The 21,015-nt window shown below is 43.4% G+C and overlaps 1 protein-coding gene and 1 long non-coding RNA gene across 2 annotated transcripts in view; both read right to left on the reverse strand.

Annotated features, from left to right (window-relative positions):
- The window catches only part of LOC308322782, a 486,306-nt gene that overhangs the window by 272,173 nt on the left and 193,118 nt on the right, over positions 1-21,015 (reverse strand). The window lies entirely within an intron of this gene.
- LOC308322851 (sodium/hydrogen exchanger 2-like) lies at positions 687-20,678 on the reverse strand (the record flags this gene model as incomplete). Its single annotated transcript, XM_080774340.1, has 13 exons — positions 687-844; positions 1,223-1,286; positions 3,486-3,614; positions 5,645-5,741; positions 7,519-7,662; positions 8,781-8,851; positions 10,688-10,777; positions 12,763-12,959; positions 13,635-13,852; positions 15,758-16,008; positions 17,351-17,591; positions 17,861-18,083; positions 20,411-20,678. 13 exons carry the CDS (start codon positions 20,676-20,678, stop codon positions 687-689), a joined length of 2,151 nt encoding a protein of 716 aa, XP_080630466.1.

Consider the following 21,015-nt stretch of genomic DNA (forward strand, 5'->3'; position numbering starts at 1 on the left):
GAGTGTAAGCAAGTGTGTGCGTGCATGTGTGTGTGTGTGTGTGTGTGTGTGTGTGTGTGTGTGTGTGTGTGTGTGTGTGTGTGTGTGCATTGATGACAGGCAGGCATTTCTAAAATGAGTGTTAGTCTTAGAGAGCCTTTGAAAATGAATTAGACTGCAGATGCCAGTGACCCTAAGACCCATGACACACCATGCACCCCCCCCCCCCCCCCACACACACACACACACACACACACACACACACACACACACACACACTACAGCCCAAATGGTTTAATCAACTTTAATTGAATAATGTCCATGACACACGTCTAGTTTCACACTCTGCAACTCTAGGATATTAAAATGAATATGAGGTACTTATAACTTCTATTTTATTTGACATCCTCTCTCCTACCCTCTTTCTTCTCTGTACGCGTATGAGTTGCATTTGAATCTCTGCGTTGTAGCAGTAGGTTAAAACATTCATGTGTGTTAATCATTGCAACTTTGATCAGACACATGCAGTGTGTTTGTTTGAAAAAACTGAAAGGAAAGTTGAAAATAATTCTACCTGTTTAACACCGCTAGCTTTCTTCTTAGCCTTTCAATTACTGATAAACACTCTGATTTAAGTTTCCTTAATCAGGATACAATCAAATGAACAGTGTACGTTTAAAATAAATGCATGTCATATGCCTGCCCTGTTATTCGCTCTCCAAAGCAAAGCTGAGCTGCTTCTTGGGAGCTCTGGCTGCGGTGGCTTGCTGCTGTGAGAGGGTCTGGTTCTCTGGGGCTGGGGAGTCCGGTTCGGCCAACCGGGCCTGGACTTGAGCTGCCGGGGCTGGGGGGCTCATGGAGCAGACTAGACAAGTAGAAGGAGAAAAAATGTGATTCATGACATAAACACACAGGGAACTTAAAGGTGGTGTAAGTTATATTTGTTGTGTTAAATATCTTTGTACATTCTCTAATCTCGACCATACAAATTGGTTGAAATAATGTTTTGTTCACAAAAGTTAATCATTTGGCTGCTTTAAATTGTACAGAATGTAAGTAAGCCTTAACTTTTGCTTTTTGAAATAATACCTACAGTATACATTTATGAACGAATGTAGGGTGAAAAGTAAAAGACTTTCTGTTGTATGCCAGAGTTGTCTCATCTAAAATGGCTATTCTTTTACATGATGCGCACCCGGGTACAGTATAAATCAGTCATAGTGTGCAGGCATAGTGATTGTACCTGTGTGAGACCGAGTGAGTCCTGTCCTCCCCCTCTGCGTTGCACTCAACTCCCCATCCTCTCCCTGTCACACACCAGCAAACATTATACAGCAAGGACTGGTAAAAATCTAGATTATTTGTGTTAAATATTTAAACCTTCGTCCCCGTCTTTGTTCCCTCTGCCAAAATACCAAGAATTGCCCAGAAGTGGTTAATTTGTGTAATTGTGATTGATCCATAATTTCAAGGGAGTGGCCATACATAGTAGACGTAGCTGAACTAAATAAAACAATTTATTGTACTCACTTTAATTACCACTCTGCCTCATATTGACACATTCTCAGCCCAAGGACCACAATGGAAATAAGTCACTGACTTCAAAACCCCCAACACATTGCCATTAAATAATAACAACAATAACGACAACAATTAAACATTGGAGGGTGTGCATCCCGAAGCATGCTGGGAAGTCCCTTCCCTTTCCAGTGAGCAACCTGTGAGCTGTGAGCATACTATATTAGTAGAATTTAATTCCAAATAAAAAAAAGACATGAATGATAAAACATGAATAACAGTAAACACTGTTTTAGTCTCCTCTTCCTGCACTGATAGTACTTTCAACACAGATATATTTGGTTCTTGAGGGATGGGTGCAATTTGATGTACTTCTGTGATATTCAAATGAGCTTTCACAGAGATTGCCTTAACGTTTTTGTGCAAGAGCTGGTTGAAAGTTTTTTTAATGAAAAGCATTCCATTAAGCGATGCACCTTTTCTCTGCATTAAAATAATATGTCCCACTTCCACTTGAGCCGTGTATTCATGCCAGTGGTTCTCAAAGTGTTTTAAAATATATTGCTATTATTTTAAATATTTAGTCTGACACGTGCCCTATATACATAATTACATATACACACCCATTCAAACTGCTTTATAACATGCAATGACTAATGTTTTAACTTGCTAATTGTCTCTCCTGCACTGCTGGTGACATTTCCCGTAATCAGAAATGGGCCAAATGCATTCCCTGTATTTTTGAGTAAGGTGTTTATTGGGTATTTAAGTTATTTTAATTTGTTTAATTGTAACACATATTTAGAAATGTTTAGGTTACTTTTATGCAAAGGGGTTATTTCTGAAATTATTTATAATTAAGTATTTGAAAATAAATGTAATTGATTCTGTGTCCTGTGGTAGGATCCAGTGATCCACTACTATTTAAGGGAGGCTGCACGGACAGTTAGATGTGGGCAATGACACAGACAACTACCCTGAGGGAGAGTTACAGGGCCTTGCCTGAAAAGAGTTCTTATCCAGTTGGGTTATGTTCATTAGTGTTTGCTAAAGCGTTTATTTTTGTCCTTTTTCTGGTTTTGGCCAGTATTATTTTCGCTGCTTTCCTATTTTCCTTTTTGCACTGTTAAATCTGTCTGGAGTCCTTGTCATTAATATAAGTTTGAGAACTACTAGTTTACACAACTTGCATTCTTTCGCTTAAATATGAATGTTGTTAAGAAGTGACGTTCTTGGCCTGGGCCATGGCTCAGTGGTCCAGGCACCTTGGCTGGTAATCCAGTCTGGCAGTGTGCCGTTAGCCTGGCTAATAAGCCAGACTCAAATCACACTGTCGTGTGGTATTTGAGTCTGGAGATGCTGTGTATGGATCTTGTTTCCCGGGGGGGGGCGGGTTGAAACATTTTCTCTTTGACGCAATTGGTCAGAGCTACTGTCAGTCAAAGGTCTCAAGCATTGAACGTCACTGTACCAAAGCCCGCCCATATTGCATACAGTGTCCCGATTGGCCACACCAGTTCTCTGGTGTAGGAAATGGGCGTACAATTGAGCCTCTCCAGACCGTAATCCGCCGGCAGGCAATTTTTCTTTGACAACGGCTGATTCGGTCTGGCTTATTAGCCAGGCTAGTGTGCCGTGGGTTCGACTCCCGATCCAGACGGCCTTTACTGTATGTCTTCCCCCCATCTCTCTCCCCATTTCCTGTCAGCCTACTGTCTGTCCCTCCATAATATAAAATAAAGGCAAAAGCCACAAAAAAAAAACATAAAATTAAAATAAGTGACGTTCTCCATTTCACCACAATTCCACGAGTTAAGACAATGAATGACCTCAAATGATTCCAGCCACACTTGCAGTAAGCCTGCAGCACAAAGGCTGTAATATGTTCTACTGGTATGAAGCCAATGTCTATAATGCATTAAAGGTCTGCTTAGAACACTGTATATAACTATAAGTACTCCAGTGCGTGTGTGCGTGCACGCACGTACCTGTGTCCATTGTGTGTGTGTGTTGCATGGGAATCTCTCTCCCAGGCTCTGGTGTCTGCGGAGTGGCTTCCTGACCCGGTCAGTGAAGGGGTCCTGGTAGAAGGTGTGTCTGCTGTAGGCTGGGGTCTGCTACAAAACCAACACATCACAGAGCAGAGCCAACACACATGGAGATCATGTCACAGAGGAGAACCAACACACAGCAGATCATGTCACAGAGGAGAACCAACACACAAGGAGATCATGTCACAGAGGAGAACCAACACACAAGGAGATCATGTCACAGAGGAGAACCAACACACAGGAGATCATGTCACAGAGGAGAACCAACACACAGGAGATCATGTCACAGAGGAGAACCAACACACAGGAGATCATGTCACAGAGGAGAACCAACACACAGGAGATCATGTCACAGAGGAGAACCAACACACAGGAGATCATGTCACAGAGGAGAACCAACACACAGGAGATCATGTCACAGAGGAGAACCAACACACAGGAGATCATGTCACAGCGTAGCGTGCTTCTCAAGCCTTTTCTGGATCAAGGCCCACTTGAAAATCGTTAAAGCGTTCGTGGCCCAGCCATCTGCACCGTGTGCATTTTCAGAGCCTATATCTTTGAGGGGCGATAGATAGCCCCTCCTATGTCCAGCTTTTGGTGTGTGTACAACCCAAGTTTTGTCCTGACACAAACATTAAATTCCATTGACAATGAGTGGACAATTGAGTGTTTGTGTAAACACAAACAATGCGTGACAGAAACATTGACGACGAAGGTGAGGACGCAAATTGTGATTGGCCCGGAATGAGATGATGTATGATGAATGATGTGCGATGATAAGAGCACTCCTCACTTCGCACGGGTGTGATTTTTGTTTCTTAATAATCAATCGATCAATTGTGTTCCGGCTTGGATCTTGATATACTTTTTTAAAAGGAATATGAATATGACAAATATGCCTTAAAACATTATACTTGCCCTCTCTAACTAAAAATAAAAATAAAAATATTTGTATTTCTTTCATAAATAGAGAATCATTCACTCAATAGGAACGGCTCCTGTCGCAAGTTGATGTGATGTCATATGTCTATGTGTGGTCCAGCCCTATGGAACATATGGAATGCATTGCACATGCTAATATATAAAATATTGCTTTGATGCTCATATTATCCTTAGGAAGCATAGTTGTTTTTTTATTAGCCTATACCCACTTCATACATTCCATAGGGCTAGACCACATGGACATATGACATCATCAGCTTGCGACAGCAGCAGCTCCTATTGAGTGAAAGATTCTCTGTTTATGAAAAAAATACAATATTTAAGGTGTTTTTAATTTTACATTTTTATAGTTGTAGAGGGCAAGTATAATGTTTTCAAGATTTGCCATTGACAATGAACGGAGAAATGACGTCAGAATTCCGCTAAATATGACTTAAATAAACATCAAACATTAAACGCCTCCGAGACTGGTTTGAAGGTGTGAAGATCCTGGTCAAATTTAGCCAAGACTATATATATGTTGACTCAGGTTGTAAGGTGTGAAGGTTTTAGTATGTTTACCTTGTTGTTGAAGGTGTGAAGGTTTTAGTATGTTTACCTTGTTGTTGAAGGTGTGAAGGTTTTAGTATGTTTACCTTGTTGTTGAAGGTGTGAAGGTTTTAGTATGTTTACCTTGTTGTTGAAGGTGTGAAGGTTGTAGTATGTTTACCTTGTTGTTGAAGGTGTGAAGGTTTTAGTATGTTTACCTTGTTGTTGAAGGTGTGAAGGTTTTAGTATGTTTACCTTGTTGTTGAAGGTGTGAAGGTTTTAGTATGTTTACCTTGTTGTTGAAGGTGTGAAGGTTTTAGTATGTTTACCTTGTTGTTGAAGGTGTGAACTGTGAAGGTTGTAGTATGTTTACCTTGTTGTTGAAGGTGTGAAGGTTTTAGTATGTTTATTGTTTACCTTGTTGTTGAAGGTGTGAAGGTTATAGTATGTTTACCTTGTTGTTGAAGGTGTGAAGGTTGTAGTATTAGATTAGATTAGATTAAATGTATTGTCACTGCACATAGTATACAAATACTTTGACAATGAAATAAATAGTGGCGTCCAACCAGAGTGCAATACAGTAATGCAGTAATGGGAATAAATATACTTGTTACTATGTTTACCTTGTTGTTGAAGGTGTGAAGGTTTCGGGACAGGATGCGTCTGATGCTGTCCATCTCCTCTGGGAGGAGGGGCCTGCTCTGTGAGCGAGTGTCATGTCTATCAGGAGAGAGGAGAAGCCAATGAGATCCCTTCATTTTAAGAAACAGTTTATCTCCAAGTACAGGTGTACAATACATACACTGATAGAACAGATTTACAGTAACTTGGTTGAGTGACATCACATCATAAAAACATTAACTCTTAACATTGTGTTACCAAGTGCTGAATAATACTGTCACGTTCTGTGACGTGTCATGTTTTCTTGTGTACCCTGTTCTTGGTTTTTGTTATTGTTTTACCTTTCTGTTGTCTTCCTGTGATCTTGATGTTTTGTATTTTCCTCGTGTCTTAGTTGCAGTTTTGCCTTGCACTGTCAACCTTTTATTTTGTAGTTCTAGTGTCTCTTGGTTTCCTGTGTTGCCCATGTTTACCTGCCTTGTCTAACCCTGTGATTAGTGTAGTGTTCCCCACCTGTGTCCTGTTACTCTCCCAGCCAATCCCTGTGTTGATTTGTCTGTTGTATTTCACCTGTGTCTAGTTAGTCCATGTCTATTTATATGCCCTTGTGTTTTCAGTTCTCCGTTGGTTCGTTATTATTTGTCACCGTGAGTATTCGTGATAGTATCTTGTTCCTTGACTCCTCGTTTGCCCTGTATTTCAGATCCCCTAGTTTTCCCAGTTTAGTGTTTCCCCTTGTACTCCTTGTTCTTTGTTTTGACTGCCTGCTCATCAGGCTTGATAATAAATATCTTCATTTGAACTGAGCTGCCTCTGCCTCTCATCTTGCACTTGGGTCCTCCTACACTGTCTTGACTCGAACCGTGACAAATACATGCATAAAGTGAGTATCAAATCGAGTGGAAAGGTGAGTTTAGCATCGCTTAGCGTTGTTTAATGCAATCAGATTTCAGACTTTTCTGTTTGGATGTATGGGCTGTCAAGGCCAGAAAGTAATTTTTTGCCACTCAGTAGGCGTTCCTGTCTAACTCCCAGGTATGATGATGATGATGCGCGCATACCCTCTATAGAACTAGTTTGAGGAGCCACCTGTGTTACTGTCAAAGTGTCCTTGAGAAAGACTCTCCCAGCCAATCCCTGTGTTGATTTGTCTGTTGTATTTCACCTGTGTCTAGTTAGTCCATGTCTATTTATATACATATTTATCTATTTATATATATACTGAACCCCTAACACTGCTCCCAAAGAGCAGGTTGGCGCCATGCATGGTTTCCTCGGCAATGTGAATGTGTGAGACTGGATGTAATGCACATTGTAAAGTGCTTTGGTTCGGATTATATGTATGGTAAATGTACAGTACAATTGTACATTTGTGTACATTTGGTTCCATTTGTACGCTCTTCTGAGTAATATAACACTGAGAACATACAGTGGTATACACAGGGCTCATATTTACGCATTGTATAATGCATTCAGACTGAAACATATGCACTATGCAGTAGCATACATCTAGGGATGCAAGTTACAATTACTTTCATGGAACAACACATTTTCAGATTGGTGGTCGGTGGCTAATAATTACATATAATTCTGGGGCTCCATGACATGAAATAGTTTGAGAACAACTGATAGAAACATAAGTTTTTCTGAAAACAGGTCAGGTTTTGGAAGACATTTGTATAGAATCTGGTATCAGGTCGAAATGGGTTAACCCATTCTAAAACGGGAACTCCTTTCGGTTATTTTAACTAAGCATTATGTTATACTTTAAAGCTATTGAAAAATAGCAGATCTATAGGTCTGCTATTTTTGAAAAATCGCAACGTTTTTTTCAGGCCTAGGTTAAATCCTAGAGGGCTGTTTCTGTTTTCCTCACGATGAAGGAGGCGCCTCCTCGTCTCCCCTCGCCACGTGGTCGCGTCTCTCCAGCTCCTCGTACACCCGCAGGATGCTGGAGCGAGCCTGGCGCTCCTCGCGGATCAGGAAGCGACGGAGGTACTTCCTGTTGAACTGCTCAAACCTCACGCCGGTTCAGGGCAGGTACACATGCAGATAGAGTGAAATACAGTAGGATAAGATATAGAAATGTAGAAACGGATAAGAAAGTCACCGCTATAAGAGACCGTCAGCTAATAACAAACATTGGCTGCAGTGCAATCTGGAACTTATTTGAACAAATTCAATGTTGGGTTTTTTTAGACGATCTTGAATGGTAGATCATGCTACTACAATACTAATAAGCACATCTGCAGTGGTTGGGCCTTGGGGGTGCACTTCTATTGAGAAACCTGGTGTCAGGTATATAGGACATCTACAGGTTTAAAAGTAGTACTGCCTGAAGCGTATAAACCCGCAACATCTCCCCTATAGGCCATTCTGTCCTGGCTCAGATATAGATATACATCTCCAAATCCCACTTTCATATTCCATCTCTAAGATAATTAACTTTTAACATTTTCTCCCTATTGCAGATCCTTGTTCTATCACATTCTATTCTTGATTGAAGTGTGGATACTATAGTCTGATACTAATGTGATATTTGTGGTGCACAACATGGCATGCAATTAAGTATAAATCAAGCATTACCTGTTTAAAAAAATGGAACTTCCTCTAACCTTCTCTTTGTGAGTCAGCCTAGAAGAGTAGGCTACCGAGCTGTGTCTAGAGACGTAGGCATTACAAGTATCTGATACCAATGGTACCAAAGGTACTATTCTAACTTTGGCTAATAAGGACTCTGTCCATATACTCCTGACTTTGCAGTATGATTAATAATTGCATGTGAAGCCATCGCTTATAGTGCTATACATTTGAAAACATATTTGCTGCCATCTGTTGGTACTTGTGGGTAGGACACGGACCCAAAACATGAAACCTCTGGAACCCCCAATCTAAGAATTTGTATTTTGTATTTGTTGTTAGACATGATTTGGTATGGTCTGTCTTCCATTTGGTCCAGAATGCATTTGCTGTAGCATGTCCAGAAGGTATATACGTAGACATAACAGTGACACTCAAAATAGCCATTCTTGTAAGTTGTATGTGCTCTTAGTTGTATTTACTTTACATGTACATGTAATTATAACTCTCAATCATTTGGTCTGTTTTAGTGGACTGGACTGTATCTGTGATACTCACTTGTCCTTCCAGTAGTGCTGTCCCCAGTAGCCCACCACATCCTCTATGCCTGCTAGCAGGTGGTCCAGGAGCTTATAGACGCAACACAATATAACGGGTATCACAATGTGTTTATCATTGTATTGTTATTTATTGTTGTGATTTTATAATCACAACAACATGGTTAACAGGTGATTTTGTGGACAGGGGAACAGTTTTTAGCACTATACTAATCGAGCATTTTCTATTATTTTGTCGAAAGAAGTGAGATGACAAATTCTGAACATATTTTCCTAAAAATAATATTGAAGAAACTGTAAACTGTAAAAGCGTAATTTTGTTTACTCGGGCAGCGCTGGTTGGCACGTATCAATGAATACACTTTTAGACCGACGACATGTTTGTGCCAGTGTGGGTGATTAGATTTATTTCTTGCACCTCTTGGGCTATATTTTGCGTGTCTTAAATACCAGGTCTTATTCCCTAACTTGAGTAAACTAAAGACCTGGAGGCGTGGTCAATGCCATTTGGCTATTCTGAGTGGCCAAAGAGCATTGACCACGCCTCCAGGTCTTTAGTTTACTCAAGTTAGGGAATAAGACCTGGTACTTAAGACACACAAAATACAGCCCCTTGTCTTGATTGTTTAATCATGGCGTCAAGGGCTGCTATGCTCGATAACAGGCTTGATAAGCCCAAAGCTTATTGATACCGGGTACTCCTTAAGCTTGTTATCGAGGTTTACCGGGTATCGGGTTTCGAGCTCCATCCCTAGTACACAATATTGGCTGTATTTTGCGTGCTTAAGTACCAGGTCTTATTCCCTAACTTGAGTAAACTAAAGACCTGGAGGCGTGATCAATGCTCTTTGGCCACTCAGAATAGCCAAATGGCATTGATCACGCCTCCAAGTCTTTAGTTTACTCAAGTTAGGGAATAAGACCTGGTACTTAAGACACGCAAAATACAGCCAATTTAATGAGTCATACCATTACAGTTACTTTTAGAAACTTCCTTTGTACTGGTTTTTTTTAAAGCTTCCAACACATTCAGGCATACTAATGTCAATGCAGTCTGTCAACCATTTAAATACTTGCATGTTACTGTTTTATTTTTCTAAAAAAATGACACTGTGCCGATAGAGGGCACTGCAGTACAGCTTCTGAGTTTTAGTGTTTCATCATGCCATTGAAATTTTTGTCTCCTAAAAAAAGCCTTTTAATACTAAAAATATAATTAGGGTACCTAAATTGTAAAACATGGTTTTGCATTCCATTTAATACTGAATAATGTTTTTATATAATCATTCTGTATTCCTTACAGGACAATCTGCAAAGTAATCAATCAATCAATCAATCAATCCTCTACGGAATACAACATTTTCATTTAGAGATTTTATTTTTATTTGTATTTATTAAATGAAAAGCCTCTTCCTTTTCATATTATGCCTAGATGGGTTCCCAGATTGTATTATGCCTCGTCTCTTTGCACGTCATTTGAAGGTGTTTTGTGAACGTAATGCAAAAGCAAGGACATTATAATATTGTCTGGCCATTTCATTATACGCAAAAATCATCAAACATTATTCTCAAAGATTTATTTTTGGGATGTTTATTGGCCTTTATTGATATACTGTAGTGAAGTTATAAAGCCGTCGGGATCAGGAATCAAACCCACGACGTGCTGCAGGCTACATTGGACTTTTAAACATCCAAACGTTCCTCACGATTCACGAGACTCACAGTCACGATGCAACACGTCGTGAGCTTGTTGGTCTGCTATATATCTTCCCTATTTTGTTTACAACATTTCAAAGTATTAGTATTATTAAAGTATTTCAAAGTGGTTAATTAAACAGTAAAGTGGTATGAAATACATCTATTTGACATTTTGAAAGTGGTGGTGAGTGACGGGGCGCTGTGTCTCACCCTGCTGTGGATCTCCTCACTGACTGACGGTAGAGCTCTCTTCTTCCTCTTAACATCCAGCAGTTCCACCAACGGCTTTATGGTCATTCCCTGGAAAACACACATACAAACATGGCATATTATACTAGTAGTACTAGTAATACTGCAATGGTTCTCAGAACAGAATCTCTTGTTATTCTGTATTTCTTTACTTTCAAAGGGAAAAACCACCACGTCACTTATTTATTTTAAATGTCTATACTGGCCATCATCAAGTCTTTCTTTGTGCTAAACCAGCGAACAATCTTATAGCTTGATGCTTAAATGAAACATTTAAAACATGTTTTAAAATCAAATCAAGAATATGAATTAAAAAACGATGGACAAGTATGCATGCCGATCCATGGACTTCTGTTAACCTTGTTAGCCCTAGAATGTCTGTAATCTTACATACATTTCATGTATTCTAAATACACAGCCATTGATCTGTCCTCTCCGTGTACGGTTAGCAGACTGACCTAGTCTGCATTTAAACTTGGAGCACTGCATGTGTACTCACCCAATTCGGAGACTATAGTTTCATATCATTTGAAAGTTCTGGCAGAAAACGTGTATTTAATAAAACTAGAGCGGTGCCCGTTGGAGCCTCTATACAGCGGTGCCCGATGGGTACTGACTGGCCTACTTGGAATGATGCAAGTTGGAAATGGATGCCCCCCCCCCCCCACACACACACACACACACACACACACACACACATAAATGGTAAATGGTGCATTTATATAGCGTCTTTATCCAAAGCGCTTTACATAGATAGTGCATTATACATTCACACATACACATTCACACACCGATGGCACCAACCAGCACACCAGCAATTTGGGGTTCATTGTCTTTCTCAAGGACACTTCGACACTAACTCTTGAGGAGCCTGGGTTCGAACTGCAAACCTTGCGGTTGCCATCCGGCCACTCTAGAGAATGTTGTCTGTGTGAATCTTGTGGAAAAGTGGCAATATTTTACTTAACACACAATTTCTGCCAGAACTTTCAAATGGATATGACACTAGAAGACAATATCTGAGTCTAAGTCTAAGGAATTAATTATTGGGTGACTATATAGTGCTATACAAGTTTAAATGCAGATAAGATCAGTTTGCTAAGTGCGTGGATAGGACCAATCTATGCATTGCATTTGGAAAACATGAAATGTAAGATCACATGCAGACATTTTAGGGATATTAAGTTGTAAACCTATATTCATCTAATATTATTATCTGTATGTAATATCTTCACTAAAACCAACTTACAGTTAGTTGATTTAAAATGTGTGTGTGCTCGTGGTTCGGACAAGTGACTTCCGTGCCCGCGAAGTGAATGGGAAAATGTAGCCTCAAAAAGTCAACCCCTGCTGTCCTGAACCTTCCAAATTTGTGAACTTCCTGTTATCGTTATGCTATGCCTATACAAATAACAATAATAATATAATAAAAAGAATAATGATGATGATAAATGTATGTTTTTGTTCATTTTCATTAACCATATAAAACAATCAAAACATTATTTTAAAAGAAATTCAGCAATACCGTAAATAGTAGATCTACAACCTCCCAGCTAAACCTGTCGTGATGAATACCAAAACGTTCACCCCAAAACACAGTCGCCCCGGCGCTTTGGAGTGAGCCTTCCGGTTACCGTCTCGATGCGTCTGTTGTGAGCTTCTAGATTCTTCTAGATTCTATTTTCATTAGACCATGACCAAAACATTTAGAGACGTACAAATATACACTTCTATATAGCCAAAGAACAGAACAGAACAGGAATTCCTCATAAAGGAGGGAAAAAGGGAAAATAAACAAATGGGGGGGTCTGTAGGTGCCCTTTGAGAGCGGTTTTGAAGGAGTCAAGGGATTTACATGTCTTAATGACTGTTGGTAGGGCGTTCCACATTTTGTTGGCATATAGGAGCGAAAATAATGTAGTCCCTTGTTTGTGCCGAATCTGGGTTGTACATGGTTTGTTGCACTCCCTCTGGTGTTGTGGGTGTGGACTTCGTTAACATTAAGGAAGTGTTTAACAAAAGTGTGTGCGTTTCACCTGGACAAACACGGTGAAGAGGATGACTACGATGGTTGTTGTGATGAAGAGCCTCTTCTTGGGGAAGTCGTCAATGAGGAAGACCAGGGAGAAGCAGATTGCCCCTCGCAGGCCACCGTAGGCGATGATAAACTGGTCTCTGAAGGTCACAACGTTCCTCCGTAGTTTGTTGACCACAGCTGTCAGCAGCAGAACCCCTGGACAGTGGACAGTATAGGCCAGACCAGCTCAGTGTACCGCTCATTCAACTGTCAGCTCGGGTTATTATAACCCACCACCAGCCCCAGAATGAAGATGCATTCAGAACAGCCAACCATAGAAGACTATGTTAGTGTAGTATGTACCGAGTAAATCGGTATGAATTATGGCATTGCTGGAAAAGAACATACATGTGCACAACAATATGTTCCAAAAAGAATGGTTGGTTGGTCAGTTCAATCCACCGTATGCTGTATTCACAGCAACAGCCGTAGCAATGTTTCTCTACACATTTTTCAGCAAAATGGGCATGTAGAAAATCTCATGGATGGGCTAAGCTGTAAATCTGGGTGTGCCCTGATTTGATGTGATAATCTTCCCTACTATAGAGTGTGCTGACCATCCAAGGAGTTCCTCCCTGGCCCCAGTTAACCCCTCGGGTCAAAAAACCTTAGGTTTAATTTTTGGATTGGTGGCCCAGCCTTCATCCAATCAGGATAGAGAGGTGCCTTCCGCCAATCATGATCGAGCGGGGGCGGGCCTTGGTGTGTGTGCTGTTGGCCTGTCGTGTCCCCCCCCACTGTAGAGCGTGTGCATGTGCACATCTTGTTACCGAGGCGGACCGGGGGTTTTTCCAAATCACTGAATGCTCCTTTAAACAATGTTTTAGTTACCTGTGGCCCTCCACAGCAGGCAGAGGAGGAGCGTGGAACAGACGAAGGGCCAACTCCACATATGGACGTCCTGTATGGTGGACACGCCCAGGAAGATGAAGATGAGCGTCTCGCTGACGCTGCTCCACATCTTCAGGAAGTACTGGATGCTGGTGTTGCTGTGCTCGGAGACGTTGGCCTCCACGTACTGCTTCATGGTCACAGCGCACGTCACTATGCTGAGACAATATGGGAACAGGCAGGTCACTATGCTGAGACAATATGGGAACAGGCAGGTCACTATACTGAGACAATATGGGAACAGGCACGTCACTATACTGAGACAATATGGGAACAGGCACGTCACTATACTGAGACAATATGGGAACAGGCAGGTCACTATGCTGAGACAATATGGGAACAGGCAGGTCACTATACTGAGACAATATGGGAACAGGCACGTCACTATACTGAGACAATATGGGAACAGGCACGTCACTATACTGAGACAATATGGGAACAGGCAGGTCACAATACTGAGACAATATGGGAACAGGCAGGTCACTATGCTGAGACAATATGGGAACAGGCAGGTCACTATGCTGAGACAATATGGGAACAGGCAGGTCACTATACTGAGACAATATGGGAACAGGCAGGTCACAATACTGAGACAATATGGGAACAGGCAGGTCACTATGCTGAGACAATATGGGAACAGGCAGGTCACTATACTGAGACAATATGGGAACAGGCAGGTCACAATACTGAGACAATATGGGAACAGGCAGGTCACTATGCTGAGACAATATGGGAACAGGCAGGTCACTATGCTGAGACAATATGGGAACAGGCAGGTCACAATACTGAGACAATATGGGAACAGGCAGGTCACTATGCTGAGACAATATGGGAACAGGCAGGTCACTATGCTGAGACAATATGGGAACAGGCAGGTCACAATACTGAGACAATATGGGAACAGGCAGGTCACTATACTGAGACAATATGGGAACAGGCAGGTCACTATACTGAGACAATATGGGAACAGGCAGGTCACTATGCTGAGACAATATGGGAACAGGCAGGTCACTATACTGAGACAATATGGGAACAGGCAGGTCACTATGCTGAGACATGGGAACAGGCACGTCACTATACTGAGACAATATGGGAACAGGCAGGTCACTATGCTGAGACATGGGAACAGGCAGGTCACTATGCTGAGACAATATGGGAACAGGCAGGTCACTATGCTGAGACAATATGGGAACAGGCAGGTCACTATGCTGAGACATGGGAACAGGCACGTCACTATGCTGAGACAATATGGGAACAGGCAGGTCACTATGCTGAGACATGGGAACAGGCAGGTCACTATGCTGAGACAATATGGGAACAGGCAGGTCACTATGCTGAGACATGGGAACAGGCAGGTCACTATGCTGAGACAATATGGGAACAGGCAGGTCACTATGCTGAGACAATATGGGAACAGGCAGGTCACTATGCTGAGACATGGGAACAGGCACGTCACTATGCTGAGACAATATGGGAACAGGCAGGTCACTATGCTGAGACATGGGAACAGGCAGGTCACTATGCTGAGACAATATGGGAACAGGCAGGTCACTATGCTGAGACATGGGAACAGGCAGGTCACTATGCTGAGACAATATGGGAACAGGCAGGTCACTATGCTGAGACAATATGGGAACAGGCAGGTCACTATACTGAGACAATATGGGAACAGGCAGGTCACTATACTGAGACAATATGGGAACAGGCAGGTCACTATGCTGAGACAATATGGGAACAGGCAGGTCACTATGCTGAGACAATATGGGAACAGGCAGGTCACTATGCTGAGACAATATGGGAACAGGCAGGTCACTATGCTGAGACAATATGGGAACAGGCACGTCACTATGCTGAGACAATATGGGAACAGGCACGTCACTATACTGAGTACCAGTATGGGCAAAAGTGGTGCTGTTGTTCCAGAAACAGAGAGAGAGAGAGAGAGATAGTGTTGCACTGTTGCCTGCTAATTACAGAGAGAGAGAGAGAGAGGCAGGGGAGTTGCACCACTCAGTTCACACGGGTGTGATGTTTTAGCACTGACACACAGTAGCAGCACTCACGCCATGATGCCAGACAGGTGGAGCATCTCGGAGGTCAGGTAGGACAGGTAGGAGTAGAGGAAGACAAACAGGGGGGCGATGACGGGGGCTCTGGAGGTGAACCTGGAGGTGAGGGCAGCCACCAGGCCAAAGAACAGCCCCACGCACAGGCCCCCCAGGCCCACCACCACCACCCTGCAGCCCCCCATGAACACGTCCAGGCCGGACACGGACGGCAGGCGCAGGAACGACTCAAACAGCTTGTAAAGAACCTGGAGGAAAAGGAGAGACGGAAACACAGGGACGATTAGCCGTGCTTTAAAAAGAGCTCAGGTACAAAATACTTAAAGGACCTGCACTTCGCCCATTTTCAACTACGTCCACACTAATGTACGTTATAATATGCTATCATTTTTGTACATTCAACTTTGTGTTTCAGACGACCAATGACATAGATATCGTTTTTTTTTTTTTTTTTTTTTTTGTATTAATGCGGGAACAATGGCTTCTATTATAGCATGCTAACTTTCCAGGAAGACGAAGCCTGCAGTTGCTATTAGCTCGGAATCCCTGCATCAATGATGTCACTGGTAGCCTATAGGCTTTTAGGTTTCAGAACTGTCCACAGCCCTCCTCTGAGACACCATCGAGTAGGCTACATACAAATTGTACCAATTATGAGTGAGGAAGTACTATAGATAGTAGCCTACTATGACTTCTTCTACTACTACCTACCTACTACTACCATGAACTATCCCTACCACTAATATTACTAATACTACCACTACTACCATTCTACTACTACTAAAATGACTACCTAATATGTAAGTCGTGGGTTGCAGTCATCAGGATTCATGGAAGCTGCATGAGGGAAATATTGTTTCTACGACCCATGGTAAAATTCTTCACATTTGTGGCACCCCCTAGAGGGTCAGCAATGGAAGCACATCTGGAGGTATACAGCTGGTGCACTCTATGGAGCAGTGGTTCTCAAAGTGGGGTCAGGGGGGCCCCGGGGGTCCTTGAGAGGGTCCCAGGGGGTCCAGAGCTAAAGGATTGGTAACTCTTGATGGTGTGCAAACGGCACCGCACACTCTCAGAGTTACGGGGGTCCGTGGCCTATATAATGCATATAGTGAACTGTGGGGTCCTTGGAAGTGTGAGAATCACTGCTATAGAGGCCCCTCGACATGTTATTCCTTCCTTGGCCTATATACTGCATGGTTGCATGCACAGACATTTTGGCGCTGGTGGGGTCCGTGTGGTGAGGATCTAGGGTTGGAGGAGCGGTATAGTGCAGCTAACCTCCGACCCCACCACTGTGTGTGTGGCAGCTACTGCTCCCTCATGGGTGATTTCTGAGATTAGTCGTGCACACACAGCCAGATACACATGAATAGGGGTGCGAACCTAAACTCTGCCCTCTGCCTTGGGCCTGGTGGAAATCACAACTATAACGAAGCACGAGAGACGTCCAAATATTCCCCCAATTATGCCAAACATTATACAACATTAATTAAACCGTGCCCCTCCTCAGTGGTAGATGTCGCATGTCCGTGGCAAAAGAAATAAAGATAGCCATCATGGCTGTGGTATAATTATACTGCTCCTCACCACCGTGACGGCGTCGTTGAGCAGAGACTCCCCAAACACCAGGATGTGCAGCTGCTCGTTGACGTGGATCTCCTGGAACACGGACAGCACGGCCACGGGGTCCACGGCCGCGATCAGGGACCCGAACAGCAGGCAGTGGAGCAGGGACACGTCGCCCAGGGAGCCCTGGGTCAGCAGGCACACGCCGTACAGGGACAGGCCGATGCCCAGCACGTTCCACAGAGTTCCCAGCACGGCATACCTGCATGGAGACATGGACACACAGGACACACTGCGTGGGTATATGAGCTTTCCTTTGAGCTTCTTCGTTAGTGGGGTATAGTTTTTTCAGGGTGCGGTGGCACAGTCGGCACAGCTAGAAGGTCCTAGGTTCGATTCCCCCCCACACACACATCCATTCCTACCACAGGATGGTTCCACACACACACACACACACACACACACACACACATCCATTCCTACCACAGGATGGTTCCACACACACACACACACACACACATCCATTCCTACCACAGGATGGTTCCAAGGTTCTCGAAGAACAGCCTCCCCGGCAGGAAGTAGCCAGCGTCCAGAACGATGGGCGGCAGCAGGAACAGGAAGAAGGCCTCGGCACTCAGAGTGGGCGGGGCCGAGTGACGGACGCCGTAGATGACCCCGCCCACCAGCAGGCCCACCATGATGAGGAGGCAGCTCTCCGGGACCACTGCGGGCACACGGCCCGACCAATGGAACCCTGACAGAGGAACAGAGACACGTACGTGGCCGGTTAAGACTGATATGAGGTTAGGGGACGTACGTGGCTGGTTAAGACTGATATGAGGTTAGGGGACTTACGTGGCCGGTTAAGACTGATATGAGGTTAGGGGACTTACGTGGCTGGTTAAGACTGATATGAGGTTAGGGGACTTACGTGGCCGGTTAAGACCGATATGAGGTTAGGGGACGTACGTGGCCGGTTAAGACTGATATGAGGTTAGGGGACTTACGTGGCCGGTTAAGACCGATATGAGGTTAGGGGACTTACGTGGCCGGTTAAGACTGATATGAGGTTAGGGGACTTACGTGGCCGGTTAAGACCGATATGAGGTTAGGGGACTTACGTGGCTGGTTAAGACTGATATGAGGTTAGGGGACGTACGTGGCCGGTTAAGACTGATATGAGGTTAGGGGACTTACGTGGCTGGTTAAGACTGATATGAGGTTAGGGGACTTACGTGGCCGGTTAAGACTGATATGAGGTTAGGGGACTTACGTGGCCGGTTAAGACTGATATGAGGTTAGGGGACGTACGTGGCTGGTTAAGACTGATATGAGGTTAGGGGACTTAGGTTGCCGGTTAAGACTATCCTCGCATAGCGATACTAATATCACTGCGTGGATATTAGTCTCGTCCCTCTCAGGATTAGATGTTTTTCCTGCATATTTGCATACTGGGCCCTGGTTGGTTCTAGCCTCATGGTTCCAGACGAATCTGGTTGGCTCGTCACCACTTCGGGCCGTGAAGTCCTCCCACAATTGAGAGGGGCAAGACTTAATCTGGGGCAATATGCACCGCAAAGGCAGACGAAGGCTGGCTACGAGAGGCTATAGGTTAAGACTGAGGTTATGGACAAGGGCAGTAGCCGTGATCAACGCACAGAATGCAGCTGCTGAGATCTTGGTAGGTCAGTAGACGGCTACTGAGACCAATCCATGGTGTGATTAAACAGGATTTTGTCCCTTTATCCCATTTAGGCCTGACGTCGAAATTAAAAGAATGTATTTTTTAAAAGGTATTTTTTTTCCTGAAAAACCTCATGTTTCTGTATCAGTGGTGCTCAATATTTCATGTCAAGAACCCCAAAAATTATATGTATAACATGCCGCCGACCCCCCATCTGAAAATGTGTTGATCCAGGCAGGGACCCTCCAGAAGCAAAGATTTGAGTTAAAAACTGAAAGAATATATATTCAAAAATTTGACGCACATTTTCCCGATTTTTCAAAAATAGCAGATCTGCAAGTTCTGTATAGATCGGCTATTTTTCAATAGCTAAAGTATAACATAACACCAAAAGGGATTCCCACCCATTGATAGAAAACCGGGTGATAGTTGCCGCGGTATACAAACCGAGCACCACTCTGCTCACAGCTGACAACAACAAACTACTAATGATATAACCCTATAAAGAAAGGAATTGTGAGTCATTAATTACATTATAAAGCACCAAACTTTATAATCAATACAGCTGACAGGACGAATACCAAACAACTCGCCCCTTTGCCAACTCGCCCCTGCGAAAAGTGTTAATTTAGTATCTCCCTCCCACCCTATTTGATTTTATAGTAACTGTACTCATGTAATAACATGAGATTGAGACAGAGATGCTGACTGCTTTCTTTCGGTGCTGTGTAAATAATCCACTATAGTTTTATGAAACACATTTCTTCCATGTAGCCCATGTTTTGTAATTGCATCATCATGCTATTATTATGCCCAGTGGATTGGAGTGAAGTCAACAATTATACATTAATATGATAATACCTTTTATATAATCACCAACATGAATTATGTTTATTATTTACAGCTATAGGTAGAGTAGTGGGCGACCGTACCTGTTACCGACAGGACTCCTCGGGGTCCGTATGGTATATATATATATATATATATATATATACACATAAAAGTACATGAACATCTATCTATAAATGCACAACATCTCTGTGTCAGTCTGTCTCATGCAAAACACGAGAACCATACAATATACAGTATACTAGAGTGTGTGTGTGTGTGTGTGTGTGTGTGTGTGTGTGTGTGTGTGTGTGTGTGTGTGTGTGTGTGTGTGTGTGTGTGTGTGTGTGTGTGTGTGTGTGTGTGCGCGTGTGCGTGTGCGTGTGTGCTGTGTGTTATGTGTTGTGTGTTTGTTTGTTTGTTTATGTATATACTCACACATCACTAATGGGGTTAATTTAACTCTTTAGAGGGTATAACAAATGTAGCCAAAATGACCCCCTTAAAGGGCTCCCGTTGCGGGTTTTAATCTGCAGCAGACATACAGTACAGTATAGAGCAAGTCTCACCCAGTTTGGCCAACGACGCCAGCATGATCCACAGCACTATCTCGAATGGAGCCTGAACGTGGTGGTAGTCCACGCTGAACACCCTCAGGGGCATGGGCTGCAGGTCCAGGGCGGACTGCAGGCTGGCCTGGCTGCTGTTGGGGCCCAGGTCGGGGGTCCGGGGGTCCTCATGGGGCTCCGTGGACCTCTGAGCCTGGGGGGTCAGGCCCAGACATCCCACCGCCAGGAAAGCACTGAGGAACAGAGCGTCAATCCACGGTCCACCCATGCTGCTACCATGTAACCATGCTGGCTTATGGGGCTGGAAAAAAATGGGAGAGGGGCTGTAGTCGTAGGGGGGCAGAGCGAACGAGCGCTTGTGTACACACACACACACACACACACACACACACACACGCGCACACACACACACACACACACACACACACACACACGTAGACTAGTCTGCCCCGTGAGAGCTCATGCGTTCACTAATGTGCACAGGAATCCCTGAGCTAGCAATGATACCCAACCAAAAGTAATGAGTTAAAGGGGAGCGTACATACAGCGCAACACGCACTCGCACGCACATGCACGCACGCACGTGCGCACGCACAAATGTCCAA

Source organism: Protomyctophum bolini (assembly GCF_963924005.1).
Source record: "Protomyctophum bolini genome assembly, chromosome: 10".
Classification (NCBI taxonomy): Eukaryota; Metazoa; Chordata; class Actinopteri; order Myctophiformes; family Myctophidae; genus Protomyctophum; species Protomyctophum bolini.